The sequence below is a fragment of the Dermacentor albipictus genome, chromosome 2 (assembly GCF_038994185.2).
Source record: "Dermacentor albipictus isolate Rhodes 1998 colony chromosome 2, USDA_Dalb.pri_finalv2, whole genome shotgun sequence".
Classification (NCBI taxonomy): domain Eukaryota; kingdom Metazoa; phylum Arthropoda; class Arachnida; order Ixodida; family Ixodidae; genus Dermacentor; species Dermacentor albipictus.
The window spans coordinates 89,982,371-90,004,267 of NC_091822.1; the positions used below are offsets into that span (position 1 = coordinate 89,982,371).

General features: G+C 45.9%; 1 protein-coding gene and 1 pseudogene across 3 annotated transcripts; one reads left to right on the forward strand and one right to left on the reverse strand.

The window, feature by feature from the left end:
• Positions 1–1,553: 1,553 nt before the first annotated feature.
• LOC135901017 (monocarboxylate transporter 14-like) lies at positions 1,554–20,928 on the reverse strand. Of its 3 annotated transcripts, none has more exons than XM_065430649.2 (5): positions 20,541–20,928; positions 16,205–16,348; positions 13,834–14,129; positions 6,453–7,041; positions 1,554–1,772 (listed from the first exon to the last, which is right to left on the reverse strand). In XM_065430649.2, exons 1-5 carry the CDS (start codon positions 20,710–20,712, stop codon positions 1,738–1,740), a joined length of 1,236 nt encoding a protein of 411 aa, XP_065286721.2. In that variant the 5' UTR covers positions 20,713–20,928; the 3' UTR covers positions 1,554–1,737. The 3 variants fall into 3 exon arrangements, with proteins under 3 accessions (XP_065286721.2, XP_065286720.2, XP_070389070.1); XM_065430648.2 differs by lacking the exon at positions 1,554–1,772 and adding an exon at positions 1,806–2,885; XM_070532969.1 differs by lacking the exons at positions 1,554–1,772; positions 20,541–20,928 and adding exons at positions 1,806–2,885; positions 17,988–19,286.
• LOC135901027 (U2 spliceosomal RNA) lies at positions 3,238–3,413 on the forward strand (annotated as a pseudogene).
• Positions 20,929–21,897: the final 969 nt, after the last annotated feature.

Genomic DNA, 21,897 nt, shown 5'->3' on the forward strand with positions numbered 1-21,897 from the left:
GCTCTCCAACTTCGTGTTACTGTGCACGTCCTACTAGAGAGAGTGGATAACTTGCGGGTGCGTCATTCACATGGCTGGACAGAAATGGAAACGCATCGGTATATCGGCTACACTGAAAGGATTAAAGAAAGATTTGCTAGCTGACGTTAGGCAGTTAAATAAATATTTCCACCTTCTTTCTGTGACGCGTATTTCCTCATGATCTGCTGCAAGACGACTCTTGTTCTCAATGTAACGGTATTCCGTGGAAGAGTATTCCTGGTCGCATAGTTCTGGAGAACTTTGGAACAGTGCTCGCTTAGTTGTCAGAAATGTGGAGGTCGCCATCGCTGGAGCACGTGGGCATTCTTTTGAGTGATTAGCATTCTTTGCGAATATTTTGTCGAGTCATATCTGTCATATTTCCCGTCAGTTTGCGTCATTGGATAGTCCATGGTCTAATGGGTAAAGCATCGAGAAACTACGTTGACGAATCTGAATTCAGAATCTAGCGTCGCGTCACACTCGCTACTGCGTGTCTGACGCTCTTTTGTCAATCTCGCCTCAACTTAGGCGATTAGGTACGGGCTATATGCTATACGCCGTTCTTCAATAAGCCATTTTCACGCCAGGTTAAATCACTGGGTGTGTGTCACAGGATATGTGCGGCTCTTCAATGATTTTTTCTCGACAAACTTTGACTACAGGGTATTTACTACTCTGTATGTGACGCTATAGCAAAAAAAAAAATATGCTCGACCGTAGAGACGACGAACCGTGGTCGCCGCTCTCACCGCGAGAGGAAGAGAGCAAGTAGTCGTGATAACGGGCTCCCATGCGGCGTGTAGTCACTAGAAACTTTGAAGGATATGTGCTGTGGCTTTAGACCTGCTTGAAAGGACTACGGGGATTCCAGATATATACAAGTGTGTACTCAGGGACTCAAGTACCAGGCGGAGAAGCTGACGGCACATGCCGCAGCACAAGGCCCTCCGGGCTAACCCGATGGGTGTCCGCGCCATGAGGCCTTGGACGAAGGTGTAACCATACGATACACCAAAATCATGGCTCAATACACACTCGGCACAAGTTGTATCCCCCCACGCTCCCCAAATTGCCGAGAGAGTACGCCATTTCATGAAGAATGCTAAAAGCAAGAACTGCAACATGTGATGTATTCGACATGCCATGACTACACGCACGCAAGAATTGCACAGCGCCATGCACGCTCTACCATAAGGTATATGGGAGAGCGCTCACAGCAGGACACTGCCCTGAATCACCCAAACCCCTACCCCGGAGCCGCGGGAGGACCTTCTGACCAACATTTTGCCCGAGGACTAGCTTCGACATGTGGATAGAGCATGACAAGCGGCAAGGGACCACGGCGTCCTGGACTGGGATTCCACACACCTGGCGAAGACGATATTCTTCGGCACTTTAAATAAAGATTATTCTGCTTCTCTGAAAATTTTATCTGCTGCTGAGCGGAACAGAATGCACGTCATATATATTCTGAGAATATTTATTCATGCAAGCGTCATGCGCGCACTTTGTGGCTGCGGAGCTAGATGGCTCAGCATGTCCAGAAGAATGCGCGAGAGATGACTTCTGCTGAAGTACGCACCTCGTACATTACACATTCCGCCTGTTGCAATATAGCGTTTTGCTGCATTGCTTCAATACTAGTCGAAACAACGTCGGCAGTCATTCTGGTGTGATCCCTGCAACATTTGTTCTCGCGCGCATTGCTCACGTCTACATGCTGTATGCATATTTGGCAGTGCAATCATCTGAAAATAAAAAGTGAAATTGAATACGCGATATAGCATGCGAAGGATAGTATTCACCATTGCAACCTTCACGCAACAGGATTTGCCAATACAATAAACATGTGCAATAACAGGTCCTTCTGTAACTACCTAAGTAGGCTGTCAATAATTGTTGACAATTGTGTCGTCAATGGCGTGGATAACACCAATGGGAATTGGTTTGTCTGGCGATAAAGTAGAGCAGACTTTCGTACCAGCGAAATCGGTGATTTTTCAGAAGGCCTACGCCGAGTGCAAGAATAGCTGCTGCTGGAAAATAATTGCGGCTGTTGACCCGGGCTTCACCACCCCCTTTGAATCATCGGCTCGCGAGGCGTATATACAGTTTACATGTTGGGATCTCTGATGATGTTGATAATGTACAGGGATGAAAATTATGGTGAATGCCTCAGGAGCCTGCCTTCCATGTACAAATGAAGTACTTAAACGGAGTACGGTGCTGAACCCTTTATATTTGCATTGTATTTATGACAACCACGAAGACATCGTCAGAGGAATCATCACTGCTAACATTGTAGGTCGTGGGTTATTGGTGTCATTGTTTCTCGCACCATTCCTCTTTCTGTACCTGACAGCCATGGACACAGCCTACTGTGGGGTATGTGGGTGGCGCTGCCATTTTATAAGCGCAAGACTATGGTTGCGATATGTGAAGGATACAAAAACATTGGTAGCTGAAAGCAGAGAGTTCTGCAAGAACCTTACTTTGTCGCCTTCCTTCGTATGAGTTTATGCTCCGGATGATGATGGCTTTCAACTAAACATTGAAAACACAGGTTGAACCCCGTACATGCGCTTTCCTGAGCGTCTTGCCATGCGCGAAACCATTTAGGTACGTTAACGTGCACCGAATTCAGCTCACTAATATGCGAACTCGGTGGGTGCAGGAAGACAGCCGCTATATGGCGACTGCGTGGTTGCTAATGGAGCCGGAGCGACTATTCTGACACCGGATCCGGCTGTGTGCCCTTTCGTGGCACACGAGACCTAGAAGCATCACCGCCACGAGGAAGGCCAAGGCTGCAAGGGACCGGAAGAGGTTGTCGTACGAGCCCATTTTGTCTCGAAAGAATCCTGCGAGTATTCACATGTCAGTATTCACAAGTAAAACCTAAAAGCGTGTTCTAAAAAATAAGAAAAAAGTCATGACCCATTCGACTCTGCGAAGATGCAGGGCCAGCAAACCTCTTTAGCACATGACCCAGTGGTGACACAGAATTTTGAAGGTCAGCACCAACTTAGTTGCCCTGATTGTTATATACATTCGCGTCGACGATTGAACCGCCGCCTTGAGGAGCTGGAGGTCACTAGACACGCGTGACTTCTGACGGAAGCGCCAACACGGGAAAGCTGAAAGAAAGGAAAGTATATACGCAAGGGCGCTTGAAACGCCGGGAAAGACAGGTTAGTGCAAACGTACAGAGGGCCAACATGAGTCGAAGTGTACGATCTGTTCTTATCAGCTTAATATCTGATAAGGGTTCTACTTGGACCCAAGATATTAAACTTATTTTTGCAAGTTGGAGGAGCCAGTAAAGCCTGCTTCACCACGGCCGCGGGTCTGCCCGGTATTTCACTATCACCGCGATCAGATCAGGGTTTCTGTACACGCAGTAGAAAAATACATGGAACCTTGGCCATAAACGGCGTCGATGTAAAAGGTGAAATGATTTTATAAGCTGCAAATTGCTTAGACAGAACAAACGTGTCCATGCAGCTTAGCCCCGGGTGTCAGAATGAAATGCTTTTCGTTGTGGTTTTTGTTTTGTACCACTGAAAAAAAGTTCCGGTCCAGCTCTGCCGCGGAACGCAAAAAAAAAAGCGATCCGTAACGATTTACGACGGTTTTCATTAGCTTGCAAGAATTTCGGAGCAAGGTAACGATCAAGACAGTAATTATGTTTCTCAATAGGTAAATTATAAATTCTCAGATCATGCTCCCTGCCTTGAGTCAAGGCACTCAGCATATCAGAAGCAGCACGTCATCGATTATACTCGCCGAAATACGGGACCGCTGTTCCGATTAAACGAACTTAAGCGAACATAAACGGACGATAGAACTTCGGAAACAAAATATTGTACCCTTAGAAAACGAGATGGTGAGCTCTTCAGCGAGCAGGGCCTGGGTTTTGCTACGATGCCGATCTGCTCGTTTACGGAGCGGCTGGCTTAGATTAGTTGAACGCTTGACAGGCAACTATGCTTGCCTGAAATATGCGCTTATACGGACTTCTGAGATAGGCGCTAATGGTGACGTTGCTTGACGTCAGTTGTTTTGGAGACTTTCGCCTTGAACCGAAAACGAATAAAAATGTGTCGGTTTCACTACGAAAAAAAAATAACGTTTCGGTTACATTTTCCTTCTGGTCCAAATTACTGTCTTTCTTTCGTTTTTCGATTTTGTTTTTGTTTCGTTCCGACACGTTGCCATAGCCTGCCGAAAAAACGTCCCGTATGCACGCCAATAATTCCATATGTCAGGCAAGGCCTGACTGTCCCAACGTGGGAGCGGCCCGCAGCGCGCTGAGCCGCGTACCTCAGGACCTTATTGAAGTTTTTCATCCATCCATCCATTCAGTACGAGTGTTAGGGAAATCACAACGAATTTAAACGAAAGCCGCTTAGATTCCGTTAAAATAATGCAGCAAGCCTACGGAAAATATATAGAATTATTGAAGTGACACACAGAACGGTTCTTTAGGGCTGGCGTCCTGACATTTGTGAGTGTGTTTACTGCCATGTACGAGTTGCATAATATCCGCAATGGCATCGAACATGTTCCCAGGTTTTGATGAGAAATCATTCATTCGAAATTAGGTGCCATAAATGTAGACCCAAATTAGTTACCATGTTGCTAGCTATTAGTTCGCGCATCAATTGTTTCGTATAAACCAACAGCACAATCATAAATACGGAAAGTAATTTTCCCCTAAGTGTTTAGCCTTAACTTATCTGTTATTCGAAAAACTGCGGATACAAGGCAAGAGTGCAAACACACTTTCTCTACCGCTCGGAAACGAAGAAAAAAACGTCAACAGTTACAATAAGCCACCCTCTACACCCCCTTTCTTCCTGTGTACTTCTGCAATTTCACGGCTACTCGACAAGCTTTTGAATGCTGGTTAAATGTTTCATAATGATAACAAGGACGGCCTTCTAACTAAATACTTAGTTACGACAATAAACCCCTAGAAACATGAAATAACAATAAGTAACGATTATGTACGAAGCACAGTATATATTTATGCTCATTGACACCTCCTCTTAAATAAGCACTTCGGCGTTGCTGGCGTTAATATTTTGCAAAGGTAGACTGAGAAACGATATGGACACGCGAGAAATGGAAGAGACTATGCTAAGGTCCGCCTTACTCCTCAAAATTACTAATTTTCCGAAGTTTTTGATGTTCTAAGTAGCAGCGGTTTTCCTATCCCAGCCCCTCTGACTCCTGGAGGGTGATTTAGAAAGCGTCAGGCCGGCTAAACTTGATTTCTTTCGCGTTCTGCTAACCCCCTATCGGGAATGAACTTGTGTAACCAAAATATAAATATGATCACGGGCTTTCCTTGTTTCATTAGCTAAAAATCACCAAGGCATCACCTCACGGGTCGTTGACAAAGCTTGACTTGCATGGTCCGCGAGTAAATAGGGGTTCACACGCGCAACAATGACTGGGGGACGGCGCTCGCGGCCCTGAACACTTCTACAGCCCCTTCAATACTTGTTGGATGTGTTAACCTATCGCTGCAGGGCGTTCTATGGTTTCATCTTAGCTTAGTATTTGAAGGATTATTATATTCTCTAGTGAGCGCACATTTGTTCGAACTACATTAATGCAAAATCTCTGCATGCTCGAGAATCGGTCTACTTCCCGGCTCCTTGCATACCTCTCAAAAAGGCTGCATTTTGCTTGCAATAATTTGCATTTCTTACACTTCCGGCACATCGTCGCCAATTTGCAGGAAGCCACACTCACGCTATCGCTAGAATCATACTTGACGGATCAAGAGCAATGAATAGAAGTCAGAAAATAACATTCTTACAAATTGCATCCCCAGAATGCATTTTTTTTCCAGCGTGTTATTCCCATTCTAGAACCATGAAGCGTCAATTAAGTTTTCTGAGGCCATGCGTTCTAATCCCAATCTGTTCGTTATTGAGCCCTTTCGGAATTTCAAGATGCACTACGCGCAGTGAGTTAATCACATAAATTCACGAGACACGCGGTGAGAAGTGCACATACACACAGCGCGATTTCTAACGCAGTATCTGTGCACTGCATGTTTTTTTGTTTGTTATTTTTTCGCTTCCTTAGGCTAATGAGAGCTAGATGGGCTACATGTATATAAGACATGTATGTACGCAGTACACATGTAACTGTTTTTCCCACGAATGTTAAGTATTTGAAATAACTGTTATTTCGGAAAAAAATATGTTCTGGCAATATATCTTAAAGTGTTGCCTGTGTTGAAAGGCTCATTATTGATAATATTAGGCTAGGCTTGTTTCTAGCTGCCAACCTTGCAGCAATACGCTGAAACATACGTGCATGTTTGATCGCACTGCTTTCAATTTAGGTGTGCCAAGGAGAAATAACTTGGCAACAATGTGTTTAAGACACCACAGCAGCGTTTAACCTACCTACGATTGCCGGGGTTCCCAACAGCAGAGGAAGCATCGCCACCCCAGTGATGCCCATGGCGGCCGCAATCTGCTCAATGCCAAGGTAGTCTGCCACGAGGACACCCTTCATGGTCACGAGGCAACCGAGTTCCGCCGCAGCCACGAAGATGACCAACCACATGCCTACCACCGAGTGTACGTGAGGCAAGACCATGCATGCAAGCGCTGTGACCACGTGGCACAGTGCCACCAGTGCGCTGCGGCTCAGGTAGCCCCGGTCCGCTGCCAGCGGAAATAGTAGCTTCCCGACGAGCCCCGCCAGCGAGATGCATGTGATCATATGCTTGGCTTGGGTAATCGTCCATCCTTTGTCTATAGCGTAGTCCACGATGATCGTTGACAGAAGCATGTCGCCGTAGTCGCACAGCACAAACGCTGGAAGGAAGGCGTAAAATATCGGGGCCTTCAGTGGCGCGAAAACTGCGCAGAGTGACTCTGCGCATAAACTTTGCGTCTTGCATGGCTCCGCTTGCGATTCGCCACTCGCCTTGAGCTCGATTTCCGCGGCTAGTGGACGCACGTTTTCTGTGTTGTGCATAGTCAGTGCCTGCAACAGTCGTGTTGTAAGAAGTATCAGATAAAAAGGACTACAATGGAAAGCTCCGAATTCGAGTTAATAAGTGCACAATCTTTGGTGATCACTTTACTTCCCCAGTGCGTTGACTTATTGCCTGAAACATAGCCATTAATTCGCATCGGTGAAACTCCGATTATTAGGGTGAAGGTGAAGTGGTTCTTTAATTGAACAAAACATTCCCCTTGGGGATAATCAACCACGAAGTCAACGATCATACAGTTGTTTCATCAATTAAGACAATGGTTTCAGCGGCTCCGCACTTTGAAATTGCACGGAGTGATTATAGGGGTATAGTGGATGCCAACGAAGCCGTCTGCCAGTTCGTCATCATGTCTGTTCGACGACAGTCGATGTTCCCCGTACGCATCCTACAGCGCGTACTTCAATGCTGTCACCGTTGTCTGCTTCAGCAGGCGGCAATTTGTCCACACCTGCGAGTTCAGTTCCCTAGAGATTGTAGCAGGCTAAGGAGTCTAACTAGGGGCATTTCGGCTGTCATGACAACTGTTTGTTTGCGCGAACGGTGCTTGTCACGACGATGCCGTTTTCGTCCAGTTTCCTATATCAGCGCAGCTAGCGGCGCAATGAATTTACGAAATCAAAAGGATGCTTTTCATTGCATTGTACAACGGTCATACAACTTTCGTGATACTAATTTGAGAGCCCGGTTCATTAGATGTCATAAAACAACCGTTCTACGTCTAACGTTCCTTGAATAGCCAACGTCGCAAGTGCCGGCTTTGCCGTTGAAGCTATTAGCGTGAGAAAATTTTCGTCGGTCACTTCGCTGTCACCGCAAGAAGTGCCCTCCTCTCAGGAAAAGAAAAAAAAACGAGGAGTATCTACATAGGAGGCATTTATTGGGCGCGGCACAGCTAGGCTCCGGCGTTCTAGTTGCCGCTACTACGCAGTGGTAGCAATTCATGTGAAGACGATATCTCTTTCACCCCCTAATGTCTGAACAGTCCTTAATATGGCGTAAAGTTACAAAAACAACGAAAACCACATAAAGGAACATTACCCTTTCCGTTCAATGTCTGGAGAGCACGTAGCGGTTACATTGGCCGACACCCCACAAAACAAAATGACGATCATGCTTGCCGAACGAACGCATCGGAATGTGGCCACCGCAGCTGCGAAACCAGTGGTGTTGCCCTAACAATTCATCGCCATCGATGGTGCAACTGCAAATGAACTCGAAAAAATGAGGGCGAACGGTGACCCTTTTCGTTCGCGTTTCTGCGTTGGTTAATTGTCGGCACTGCAGTACCAACATGCCGAAATCGCCACATTCTTTAAAAGTTGTCATTGTTAACTACGCAAGAACTAGATGTAAAACTTCTCTTGGACGCAAAATAATTGCTGATGAGTTAACGTACAATTTAAATTGAATCTTTCATGACTAGCGACGACCACTGTCAGAGCTGTAGCGTGATTTAGAACTGAGATGCAATCCCAATCGACGCGTAAACAGCGCCAACCTACAATTCGTGGAAAATGAAGAAGGCCACTATAGAGCTGCGAAGCCTACGATGCCACACATGTGTGCCTAACCTTTTTTTTCATCAAGCAATTGGCAGAAAAGTTAGGTCAGGCGTCGGCAAATGTATGCTATACTACTGTCATCGAGAAGGTTGTTTTTGAACTGTCTTCTCCTACTGCTCGTAGAAGTTCGGTAGGCCTAGTAGCGCCGATCCGGCCGAACCACAAACCTGGGTGGCGGTGAATGTCTGCTAGGCTCGTCCCCAAAATCGCTGTTGGCCTACATTCCGGAGGGCAGAACATGGTTACGGGAGACTTCCAGTTAACGTTTTCGATATGTATAGTCCCCTGGAGAACAGGATGAGCACTTCTGTCGCGAACCTCGTTGCGAACCTTTGAAGAGTGTGTACCATCCATGGCTTGCATTCTTTCTAGTGCCACACTAATGAACATGGCATAGAAGCAATGCCTCTTTTCGAGAGCAGCCCTAATAAATCCGGTAGAAATAGGTTAATTCTCGCACCTTCTCTCAATTTGCGCATTTCAAAAGTATGATGAACTATAGCAACGCACACGTGCCACTTCACGTTTTTCAAGGCGTGTAGAGGCCAAGTGGTTGCTGCTTCTCGGAGAGCCTTGCACCTCGAGGGATGCATCCTGTTCAAGAAACGTCTATTTTCAGGCCTCATCTATTGCCGGAAGCTTGCATGTGATTCGGGCGACCTCGCACGTCGCAGCCATTAAGCTGGTGGCCGGCAAGTTTGGTTTTCTTGGCTACATCATGCTGCGACAGCCTACATGGCCTCCTACAATGACGTCAAAAGCGGCGCATCAAGAATACCCGAGGAGGCGGCCAACAGAACGGCACGCTACATTAGCGCCCTTTTGTTAATAAATTTTCCGTTTTTCGGCAGGTTTTATCATCTATACAGTCATAGACGAATTCTAGACGTCGTAAACTACAAGAATGTGTTCTAAACTCTTCTCTGGGCAAAGCTATTTCTTATGTTAGGTGTGGATGCCTTGCTTCGGGGTAATGTTGGGTCGGTCGCTATTCCACTGATATATTTTCAAGTGTATATATAAAGGCAATATACCTCTTCTATGCTAATCACGTATACGCCACAAAATGTATTTATTCATTTTTGCACCCAAAAATAACAACTTCCAACATAAAATATTCTACACCAATGCACACCGATTCATAAAGAATGGTGAGTTAGATCTAACGGATATATTGATTTACTTTTTTTGACTGATTTACCCGCTCACTGGGTTCCATTGGGTAAGTGCCTGCTGTTGGCGAATCCTACAGAATCAGCATCCCACTATGATGCCTAGATAAAGCCACAACTAAAAGTGTCGGCTTACAGACATCTAAAAAGGACACCGAGCTGTTATCATTACCTTGAAAGATATTTTGCAGAATCTTTGATTTAATTCATTTCCTTTGATATTTACATTCGTTTATTCAACTGGAAGTCTGCCCGTTCTTGCCCCATCCTCCAGAATGGGTACACACCGCTGTGAAAAAAAGAGCTAAACAATCCTTAAATGTTAGTCGATACGTGTGATTTTTTTGTGCATACACCTGTTATCACTCATCTTCCCTAGACAGAGATAAGTCATAAGGGAAATGCAGGGAGGTCAACCAGACTGAGCCGCTAGGCCACCCTGCACTGGAGAAAGGAGAAGCGGGTCTAACGCTGCGAAAGAAAAGTGACATTCCCACTTTGCACTGGTACACCCACAATGAAGTGTTTATCGCTGAGTCAATCACAAGTGGACATATAGGCTGGTGCATACCAAGAAGCGCAGCAGTACTTTTGCTGCTTTTAGAGCGCAGCTCTTTGGCGTCCGTTCCTGGGTTTCGCGTCGTCGTCGTCGGCGACGGCGTCGGCCTCGTAACCAGCTCGCCTCCGCCGCCGCGCTCCGCCGCCGCGCATGCGCCGCTGCTCCGCCGCCGCGCATGCGCGCTGTCGGCTCTCCGGGCGAGGGAGGATGATGGAAGGGAGGAGGAGAGACTGTGGAGGAGGGCTGGCTACACAAATGGCTCTTTGGCGTCCGTTCCTGGGTTTCGCGTTGTCGTCGGCCTCATAACCAGCTCCGCCCCCCTTTCATCCCCCCAGCGCTAGCAGCGACCGACTGATACCGCTTTCGTGAGTCCGCTACCGCACTCACGAAAGACGTCGTGCACTTCCTGCAACTCGCATTAACCGTCCATCGATCCACACCGATGTTAGTAGTGGGGGACTTTAATGTTGACATAAAGACAAACAGCAATTTCCTAACACTTATGCGGGAGAACATCCCGTTCCTCTCGCTCGTAACGCGTCCCACGGCTGTGACAACCTCGCGAGGCACTTGTATAGATCTCGTCTTTGAGAATCAAGCATTGGTGTACCAAGTCGAACATATATCAGTCTATTTCTCCGACCACAAAGCTTCCTTCATGACTGTCAAGAACTGTTAATGGAGTCTTTGTTAAAGGAATACGTGTGAAAAATAAAAAAAAATTCTGTGATAGCGCATACATGTGTTGCTCGATTTCTTTGCCTCAATCTATCGAAAAGGTGAAACAGCTTATTTGCTGCGCTCAAATTTCGCATTAGGAAGTAACGTAATCGTCGGTAATTTTTTACATAGCAGACGTACGAGGCCTCGGTCGAAAGGCCTTTTCATCTCTGAAATCCTTGTCATCCTATTGCACTAAAGCTGTCCCCAAGTCTATACTCTCTTCTTAAGATGCTGGGCCGTCACACAAGACATGTTTCACCGTTTTTATACACTACATGTGCTGCAATTGGCGCTGTCAACCAATGAAATTAGGAGTGAGTAGGCGATCGTGAAAGAAACTCCTAGTAGTAGGCGGCACAGTAACTTTTCTTCCCGTGAAGTAAACTTCCTCGACAAGCAAAGTATGTAAGTATGTAGTATGTAAGTATGTTACGTGGAAGCAAAGTATGTAAACTATTTGCATGGCGTATCTAGAAGAGGCTGCAAGTATTGGTTAATATGGAAGCTAGCCAAGATCAAGAATGCAATGCAGTCGCCCTCTGATCACGCAGAGGTAGCTTATGGGTATGACCCACTACATCTGTGTGTCGACATTATCTTCTGCGAATAACACCTAAGAATATATCGCCTTGGTCCTTGTGCATCGCTGCGGATATGTGCAGCACTTCATTCACACAATTTGGTGTTTGCGTTTCGGCAAGGAGGCTATTGAACGATGCAATGCATAAATATAGTAAGTGCATGGCAATTAAGTTGGGATCTTTGTGGGGGATAATCATGAACGTTCCATGAGATTAGAGGTTGCATATACAAGCACGTTTGTCCTTTCTCAACTTGCCCAATTTGATATTCTTGTAAGTTTCAACGAGTATTTTAATATTGCATACCTTTATTAGCATACATGGTGCTGCCGCTGTTCTTCTACAGCGAGGATTAATTCATTAAAGCGCCCCCGCATAGAGCGTATCGGGTTCATTAACGTGATGACATGATTTGATGTGTCATTAATTATTTTGTGGAGAGGAATGTCTCAAGCGATTCGATGAGCGCTGAAATACAGTTGTGATGAGAAAAATATTATATTTTGCATTTAAGGCCTCTGGCTTAACTGTTGAGATTGCCGCTGCTGCGTTAAGCCAGCCGCTAGCATAGGGCAGTAGTGCCTTTAACAAGCTCAGCCATGTTGCGGTATTCGCACTGTATAGACATCCACCTTATGCAGAAATTGCCTTTTCCAAGAACATATCAAGCAGCAAGCATGAAGCCAATGAAAGCATAGGAGTTTTTCAGGTGCGGTTGAAATTGAAATGTAGAAAAGTAATGATGAAAAGAGAAAAGGAAACTGGACCGAAGAAATGCTTGTCACCACTGGGGACGAAAGCGTAACGCGAAGCATGTGGGTTCGGTCCTCGTCGTCCACTTTTCGTCGCTTTCATCTCCCCCCCACATTTTTATTGCTTTTCTACATTTCAATTCAACAACAGATAGTTACCTCATGCGTTTCCCGTAGCTTCATTGCCTGCAGGCAATATAGGGTAGTGATGCGCAAAAATCAGGCCCCTTCTGTTTTCCTTTCTGCTCGTATTTCAAGAATGTATCACAAGTAAGCCATACACATCAACCGGTGTTGATATACGAGCGCGCTGTTGAAAGAAATTTTAATAATGGGTTGAGAGGTTACCCAGCCAAAGGTTTGGCATAACACTGCAATAATAATATATAATAGGTGAAAAGATCAGAGAAAAGCAAGACAAATACACGCACGCGTCCACTCGCACAGAAGCTGGGAAATGAGCAGTAGCGAGCTCCACGAAATAAACAAAGTTTCAAGTGAAGCTTCGCACTACCACAGGTAAACAAAATGTTATCTATTACGGTGGTGCAGCCAAAGGCACAAAGAAGGACAACATTTTGTTTATTGACGTTGCCATAAAGATAAACTTTACGCTCATCCATTTTACGGGGCTCACTGCTGCTACTTCCAGTTTCTGTGAGAGTGGAAGCGTGTGCGTTTCTCCTTTTTTTTTCTTTATTCTCGTCCTGCGACCTCTCTATATATATTATATCTTCATAGCTCACTCGGCTAACCTCTCCACCTATTAAAATATTACGCTCACTACCAGACATGTATTTTGATGTACTGTTTATTGTTCTAATGTTCCTGGTTTCGTTTTGTACATTTTCGGAATACGCAGTTCTGGCGCATGGTGGCTGGTTATGTGGGGCGGATAACGTAAAATGACAGGGCGTGTTCGAGAGACTATTGTACTTTGCTAGTGATAGGGCCCAACGCAGAAGCAGCATTTCGAGCAGTTTAGCTCAGAGTATCCATATACATTGTATCATATTTGCTTCGTTCCCTACTGCTTGTGCTGTTGATAAAGCCATCTTTTAAATTACAGCTTGAAAATTGTTTTTTTTTTCGTCTCCGCACTATACCTTCATGTTGCGCATCCAAACATGTGTTTTTCGCCCAATGTGATAGTACGTTTACCATTAAATGCTAATCGAAATAGCCGCTGCAAAAACTCAGTAACACTGGTCGGATGAGGGATGTCCTGTTGAAGTCGTCTTTTCGACAAGGGAGCTTTGTCGTTGTCAAGGCCTAGAAGAAGTCTACTATCCATGTCGAAACCTTGGCTACATTCTGAAGATTCCTTAGTTTACCCCTTTATATCATTTCAAGGCTCTTGCAACTTGTCAACCTCTGTCCATGAATTTCTACTGGAAGAAGGAAGTCAGTAGGAAGCCGCCAGAACCTACCACTGAAGGTAGCTGCTGTCGCCTTGCTTCATTTCTGCGAGTGGTGCAACAGTTGATGGGTCTCGGATTTCTCAGCAGCATGATGAAGACCATGACGTTCATAACTATTCCGCCGAGCAACAGCATGCCACCTTGGAAACCGTAGGATTTGAAGAGGAAAGTCAGTATAGGAGGAAATGCTAAACCTGAAAGGGACCAGCCTACAAACTTGCAACCAGTGGCGACTCCTCGATACTTCATGAAGTATGTAGCGTTGTAAACAGACAGCATAATCACCATGATTCCGGAGCCGATACCTGTAAAGTAGGATAAAAAAATCTCGATATTAGAATAGTGCGGGGATCAGATAACCATCCCACTGATATTTGTAGTTTCAAGCACATTACTTTAGCACGACGAATACAAGAATGCTTGAGGTTTGCTGTTAAGCCTGAGGTCGCGGGTTCGTTGTTCTGCCCCGGTGGCCCTGTTAACATCGGCGCGAACTGCAAGAACGCTTGTGCACTTTTATTTTGAGAGACACAAAAAGAACCATAAATGGCACAACGTAATCGGCAGCCCTCCACTGAGGCACCTGTAATTACCTCACTGTTACCTTGTGATCTTACACACCGTCAACGAGTAGTAATCAGAAGAATAAATGATTTTTGTAGTTTTTGTATAAGGAAATAAAAAATATAGACGGCATGAACTGGCGAACGCTTGCACCAGTTTTCTTGGTTGTAATCCCCGCGTGTGCCTTCTTTACAGCTCATACTACTGTTCATCTATGAGATAGGGCAGTCGGATACCTGAAAATTTAGAGTTATAGGATTTCACAGAGCGACTCCAGCCATTTGCGCATGAAAATTTACTAGTAGCGAGGTTATGGTCCTCAAATGCCCAGGTATATGCGGATTCTTTGTGAGTGTGCTTGAAACGCTGAACGTTGCATATACAGAGAGTACGCTACTCACGGCTAGGCTTATGTACGTTTGGTCGCCGCCAGATGATAAATCTTATCAAGTTCATAGTTATGATTCCTGCATGTTACATATTACAATTCGCACGTTTGCTTAGCCGAAATCAAACAAATGTCTCAACGCATTCTGGTAAAGAAGGTTATACTCAAAAGTGTTTTAATACGCGACGCATTTACTACTCACAGATTTTTAAACTTAAGGCATAGACATAGCTTAGGCAACTCAGCTTTCTTTCGCACTTGCACCTAGGGGTTCGCTTACTACGCCCGTCTGTAGGTTTCAGCACAAGGGAAACCACTGAAACGGGCCTTAGGGATCTTCTATTATGTGTTCACGATCAACAGCTACAGACAACTAAAATAGAAACACGTTCTTTCTATCAACATCTAGATTGCAGACTATGTCTACAATACGAAATTTCTGTTAAAAGCTTTACGCATTCGAAAACTGCTCAAGGAGCTCTAGAAAGGTAGACAAACACAAAAAAAGAAAAGTTGCAATCAAAAGCTTGCCTGCATGTGATTTCCTTCCCTAGGAATACATAGGTAAGGCATGGATTTATGCGAGGATAACAGTGCCCTTTTTTGTAACAGTATCTTCTTTCCGCGGAATTTCGATTGCTGGAATCAGCAATTTCTGGTGAAAACCGTATGACACGTTAAGGGATTCCAACGAGGAAAAAAAGCCGTGAGCTGTATTAGTACATTCCGCTTCTACAATATCACACACTCAATGTTATCATGAAAGAAAGCTTGGTAAGTCCAAACAATCACAAAAGCAAGACCAGTGGCGACGCCACACTGTAGTTTTTACACAAGCACCCCGTGGCAGCTCAAATGTAGACCATGTCTGCTGAGACATGGGCAACATTTTATACGTAAAAATTCTAAGTTAGCCAAACACTGAGCTTATAGATGTTTGACATTTTTTTGTCGCCACAACAGTGCGAATACGAGAAGAAAATTTTGAGACATATTGGGGTATACTGGCGCGCAGGCACTAAAATCGCGCCGAAAAAAAAAGAAAGTGGTAATTGCGCTTTATTTTTCTCATAAAAATATCAGCGTTGTATCGCAAAAGTTAGAGCAACGGGGATTTTAAACAATATCTTACAAGCCAAAATTCTTTATTGTTTGTGCTTAGTTTCCCTTCAAACAACACTTTGCGTAAGCTAAAGCAATGCTTAACGTTCACTGCACAAAACGCCTTTCATGTTTGCCAGCAACAGTTCATGCACGTCATACCTCAGTCAAAAAAAGAGAAAAGAAAAAGGGAGTTTCCAAAGAAGCTATCCCGGGAAGATACTTCTGACATGCAAAAGTAACGTGCTTTGGAGTATTCCAGTACCGTGAAATGTAGCAAGTATACAATGATCTCAGGCATGCTTATCGGTTAAGACAACTACTTACCGTAAATGATCCCCATGGTTAAAGACATTGCTTGGATATTAGGAGCGAATGCGGACAGTAGGAAGCCCGCCCAAGAGAATAATCCCCCTATCAGTGTCAGGTTGTGCATGGATACGGTTCGTTGCAGAGCTGCGAGAGTGAGACCTAAAAGATAAGACAAGCAAAGAAACAAGGTTGCCCGTGTACAAGACATGAAAAAAAAAAGCCAGAACAAGAAGTGATTAATAGCAACACATTCTTCCATGTAAATATGGGAAATTTCTCAGACACCAAACTTAGTTAAATACCCATAGCCGCGCTATTTATCAAATTGCTAAAGTCGGCACGGCCACCAACCGGGCAAGTCACCAGGAGGAGCAACGCCATATTGAATTTTGCGAACTCATGGGTACCTTATGGCCACAGCTGCACACTCATTTCTGTACTCATTTCTTGGATAGCGCCGTGGAACTATAGGTCCGCATGTAGAATTTCAGTCAAGGGAAAAAAAATGCCATCAGAACCCATCTCGCGATGAATTTCGATGTCAGCACGATCAGGACTGAAGATGCTAAACGACATAGCGTTTTGTGAAATTTTTCGCATTTGTGTAAGGCTCATTCCTCAATCGTCGGCTTCTGCTATCTTCTGGAGATGGCAGCTTTGCCAGTCAACCACCCTCGCACAAGGCGTGCACTGGTCCCATCCTGTTGGCTTGCGTATATTCTTCACACTTGTCTGCTTTTAAATGCCGACTTTTGCCCTGCTTTGTGATGAATTTTTTCATATTTCTGCAGCCGACTTCTTGACTGCTTGCCACTTCCACTGCTTATCTCTCTGGGCCCCTAATAAGTGGAATTCCATACACACTGTGGAATATTGGCCAAGAATGTTCAAATACTTAGCGTCACATGCCCAGTTGCTTGTACGCAGTGAATGAAGTTGGCTATTCGGGTACATACCCAGTGGTACATACCCAGTAACCCAAGTTTGAAAGAGTTATACAGTAAAATACCACTTGAACGAACTTCATTTAAACGAAGTATTCAGTTGTACGAACTTTTTTTAAAACCCGACACCGTCGCGCCATTGAACCCTATGCAAACGCCCTTCAGTTTAACAAAATTCTGTGCAGTGCGCATTTCACTTCTACGAGCAGTTTCCGAGGCGCCATGCCATGTCTGCTAGGTCATACTGAGCACTTCAACAAGTACAAAGCACCCTTTTTGCCACGCTTTTTTACGTTGAGAACCGCGCCGACCGCGCTCTATTACGGCGTTACCGCTTACCGCCGCCATTTAGTGGTTTAGCGTTGAACTGAATTGGCTACCTAAGCCGTAGCCAGCCGAAACCATTGCGGTTTTTTTCACGTTTAGTGCGTTTTCTTGGCTCCACAGCCATAGCTAGCCAGAGCCAAAGCCAGCCACAGCTTCAGCCATACTAGGCTATTCGTCCTGGCCTCAAGGAAGTGTGCGCGTGCTAGTTAACCATGAGCGGCAAACGAAAGCGCCTGACACTCGACGAAAAAACGGGACATTTTACGTAGGCTGCACTCCGGGCAGCGTCAACTTGGCATTACAAAGGCATTTGGTATCCCTGCATCAACACTGTCTACGATTAAGAGCCAGCACCAAGCAATCGCGGCCGCATCGGAAAGTGCGCAGCTCGGCCCCTCCGGCAAAAGACTGTGCACTGGATATTTCATGAAAGTCGATGACGCTGTTGCCACATGGGTAAAGGATTTACGATCCAGGAACATTCCAGTTTCAGGACCCATGATTCAAAAGAAGGCCATGGAACTCACCGTGATTTTCGACGTCAGTGGATTTGACGCAAGCAGTGGATGGTTGCATCGCTTTCGGACGCGCTACGTAATCCTATGGAAGCAAGTCGCGGTGAAGCCAGCAGCGCGGACACCACTGCTGCAAGCACATGGCGGGAAGAAAAACTACGCGACGTCACCAGCGACTATAGCCCGGACGATTTATACAATGCGGACGAAACCAGGGTATTTTACCAACTGCTCCCGAACAAAACCATGTGCTACATAGACGGCACGTGCAAAGGTGGAAAGCACTCGAAGGTCAGGATCACAGCATTGTTTTGCTGCAACGCATCGGGTACGCATAAGATGAAACCTTTAATGATCGGTAGCTACGCCCGCCCAAGGTGCTTTAAAGGGCTTGCATCGCTCCCATGCGATTACACCCACTACTCAAAGCCTTGGGTGTCGCGTGATGTGTTCGCAAAGTGGATCGTGGGCGTGAACGACGAGATGGTGAGAAAGAATCGCAAGATTTTGTTAATTTTGGACAATTGCTCAGCACACTTAGTGGACACACGTCTCAGTAACATCAGAGTCGAGTTTCTGCCGCCCAACTGCACGTCAATCCTGCAGCCTCTTGATCTAGGCATCATAAAGAATGTAAAAGTACACTACAGGAAGCGGCTTGTGCAGCGCATTCTGATAAATTTAAGAATGCAGAAGCCTGACGCGCTTAGTGTGCGGCAGGCAGCAAAAATGCTCACAGGACCTTGGTGGAGTGTGAAACCAGCAACGATAGGGAATTGCTGCAAAAAGCAGGTCTGCATGCACCAAACTGGACTGCTGTGGACACCAATATCGAAGCAGAGGACCATGGCACTGATGAAGAGAACAGTGAGCCAGGTGGCTGGCCGGAATTGTCAGAAAGGCTAGATGCAGATAGCCTTTGTCTTTTGAGGAGTATGCCGCCCGTGACACCATGTTGGAGACATGCGCTGCACTCACTACGAAAGATATGGTAGCAAGTGCATTACCTGAAGAAGGCGAAGACAAGGAAGATTCTACCAGTGATGACGAAGCGCCAAATATATCTGCCAAAGAGGCACTAATCGCCCTGGAAAAAATTGAAGGCTTTGCTGCCCAGCAGTCCGCTGTGCCAGAGAAGGTTCTCGAGTGCTTGACACAGTGACTTAGCTCACAACTGCTGCAGTGCTAAGTTCTAAAGTGCAGCAGAGGATCACAGTGTTCTTTGCGAAGTGCTAATTAGCGGAAATTAAGCAGAGTGACAAATAAATGCGTTGATAAACAATTTGACCACCAGTTCTTTTGTTTTTACATAACGGCAACAAGCTGTCGCACGCTTGCTTATTTCTGTTTAGTGAACTTTCGCTTTACCAACCTTTTCCCTGGGGTCTCTTGAAGTTCGTTCAAGTGAAGTTTCACGGTATACAGACTTACAAAAAGTGCGTGACTTTCCCAGGGAATGCTAATCGCATTAAAATTTACTTCAGTGGATTTACATACTATACTCACAATCTGATTGTCAGGAGACCATGGTAGGGAATTCCGGGTTAATTTTGACTGCCTTGGTTTCTCTTTAACGTGTCGCCAAGCAAGCAAAATGAGCGCATTTGCATTCCACTCCCGTCAGAATTTGACCACCGAGGCTGCGATGAAACCAGCGATCTCGCTCTCAGCATGCCATCAGCACCAATCTACTGCGGTGTGTTATTTGGTGATAAAATGGTGGTGAAACGGCACAATACATAGAAGCACGTGGGGGGGGGGGGAGGAAGGCGAGAAATCAGCTGCTATAGAGCCTGCCCTTATTTATCCCTAACAATGGAAGCCAAAAATGAGCTTTCCCTGATATCAGAACAGGGTTGTGGTTCTATGCAAATCCCTTATGCTGTTTATGACTCGGCAGTGCGAGGTGAAAAATGGGCGTAAAAATGTTGCCGAAAGCTGAAAATGAACACAATGCCTTATGGATAAGGAAAAAATAAACGACGGGAACACGAATTCGTACTTGGGGTCACAAACACAAGCTTATGGGGAAAAAATATCCCACGACATCTAAGCACACACTGAACGTCGAATTGAATGCCGCTGAGCAGCGCTTCGAGTATTGCGTTGCCAGTAATGTTTACGTTAGTACTCGTTGCGGCTACCACCTACTGGGAGAGTTGACGACGATGGTGGATGCCGCTGCGTGCCTCTTTGCTCGTTTTGCTGCGTTCTTCCGTTCCCTTGTTCCGCGGTGGACGGCGTGAACAGCCACGTTTGGCTACTGCCGAGGTTGCGGCTGCCGAAGATGAAGACGCTTCAGACCCTATAGTGGTACGGGCTTCCCGAGCATGCAAGCGCCAGTAAGGGTGACGTGGCATCGCAGCTCGTGGAAAGTTACGTGCCGTTTGTTCGCTTAATGGGCCATTTGACGCTTTCGCATCGGAAGAAGATCTGAAATTTACTGGCAATTTACAGAAAGACAAAAGACAAGTTTTGCTTTTCACTATTGTAGAAATCGGAAATCCCGCTTCAGCAATGAACGCGTGTGGTCTGTTTTCGGCCAGAACGCTTAATTTGCCTTACCTATCACATGGGAAATAATCAGGTGAATGCTGGCGGGCCAGGACGCTTCCTTGCGTGTGATTCCATAGTGGTTCATGTATACCACATAGAAGAATCCGTAGGTGGACATGCCCGCTGTGCTCAGGAACGCCGCGGCGGCTGTGATCAGAGGCACGCTCCACAGGCGATCCATAAGGTGTGGCTGGGCAACTGTGGGTCCCGTAAAGGGCGAAGGCGACCTGTCGTTGATGCTCTTTTTTCTCGCCGAATTTGTCTGAGTAAGAAAATGCGCGAAATATGAGCTCTCGGTATTGCTCGTCTCGAAAGGTGCGCGGCTTGAATGATTGTCCTATCTGAGGCGGTTAGAAAAGAGCATTAGGGGTCGAGGCGGTTCGAAGGACGTGTAGTGGTGGGGAAGTAGGCGGATTTAGCGTTGCGCATTTTGCAAGGAATTGTTCGAATTCTCTGCCGATACGTTGGTTACTTAAACCACTACCATGAGCAGAACCGTGTCATAATTACCAAGGTAAGGTTGCGAAAGACCGAAGTAAATTTACGGGAATAAATTGATTTCTTTTTTTTTCGAACGCAGAGTTAACGTTCAATTGAGCTGCTGGAGCGCCGTGTTAGAGTGTTTAGAGAGAGAGAGAGAGAGAGAGAGAGAGAGAGAGAGAGAGAGAAGGGAAGACGGAAAGGCAGGGAGGTTAACCAGACTGAGTCCAGTTTGCTACTCTACACGTGGGGAGGGGAATGGGGAGTGAAAGAGGAAGAGAGAGAACTTAAGTGTAGTATGTCTATAGTCGGGCACTCAAGTCTGTTGCCCTCAGGTAGCGAAAAAGCGCTCGAACTGCATTCTGGGCCAATGAACTGTGAGGCCAGGCTCCCAAGATCTTCGCTACCGTAAATGGCTTGTCATCCAGTCTATTTAAGGCACACTGGAGAGTCTCACGTTGATTATCGAAGCGAGAACAGTGGCACAGAAGGTGACTGATGGTCTCTTCACAATTGGACTTAGCGCACATTGGTGAATCCGCCATTCCAATACGATAGCTGTAGGAGTTGGTGAATGCTACTCCTACCCACAGCCGACACAGCAGTGTTGCGTCACGTCGTGGAAGGTTTGCTGGTAATGTAAGTTTCAGTGATGACACGACACTTAGAGTTATGTGGTGTATGCCAGCAACCTAACGTGATTGCACGAGCGAGACAGCGAAGTTCCCTTGCAGCGTCAACTCTGGATAAAGGTATAAGGAGTGTCGGTGAGCCAGCCTGGGCACGCCGGGCAGCGTCATCGGCGAGGTGATTACCACCGATGCCACAGTGTCCCGGCAGCCACTGAAATATGATATCATGTCCTCTTTCAGATGCGCAATGGCAG

What these genes read in the sequence shown, in the direction of transcription:
- LOC135901017 (XM_065430648.2), bottom strand. Translation starts at nt 20,712, where the DNA reads ATGGATCGCCTGTGGAGCGTGCCTCTGATCACAGCCGCCGCGGCGTTC. An exon ending in GATTATTTCCCATGTGATAG is followed by an intron (nt 16,349 to 20,540) that starts GTAAGGCAAATT and finishes CTTATCTTTTAG; the next exon opens with GTCTCACTCTCGCAGCTCTG. An exon ending in AACCATGGGGATCATTTACG is followed by an intron (nt 14,130 to 16,204) that starts GTAAGTAGTTGT and finishes CCTACTTTACAG; the next exon opens with GTATCGGCTCCGGAATCATG.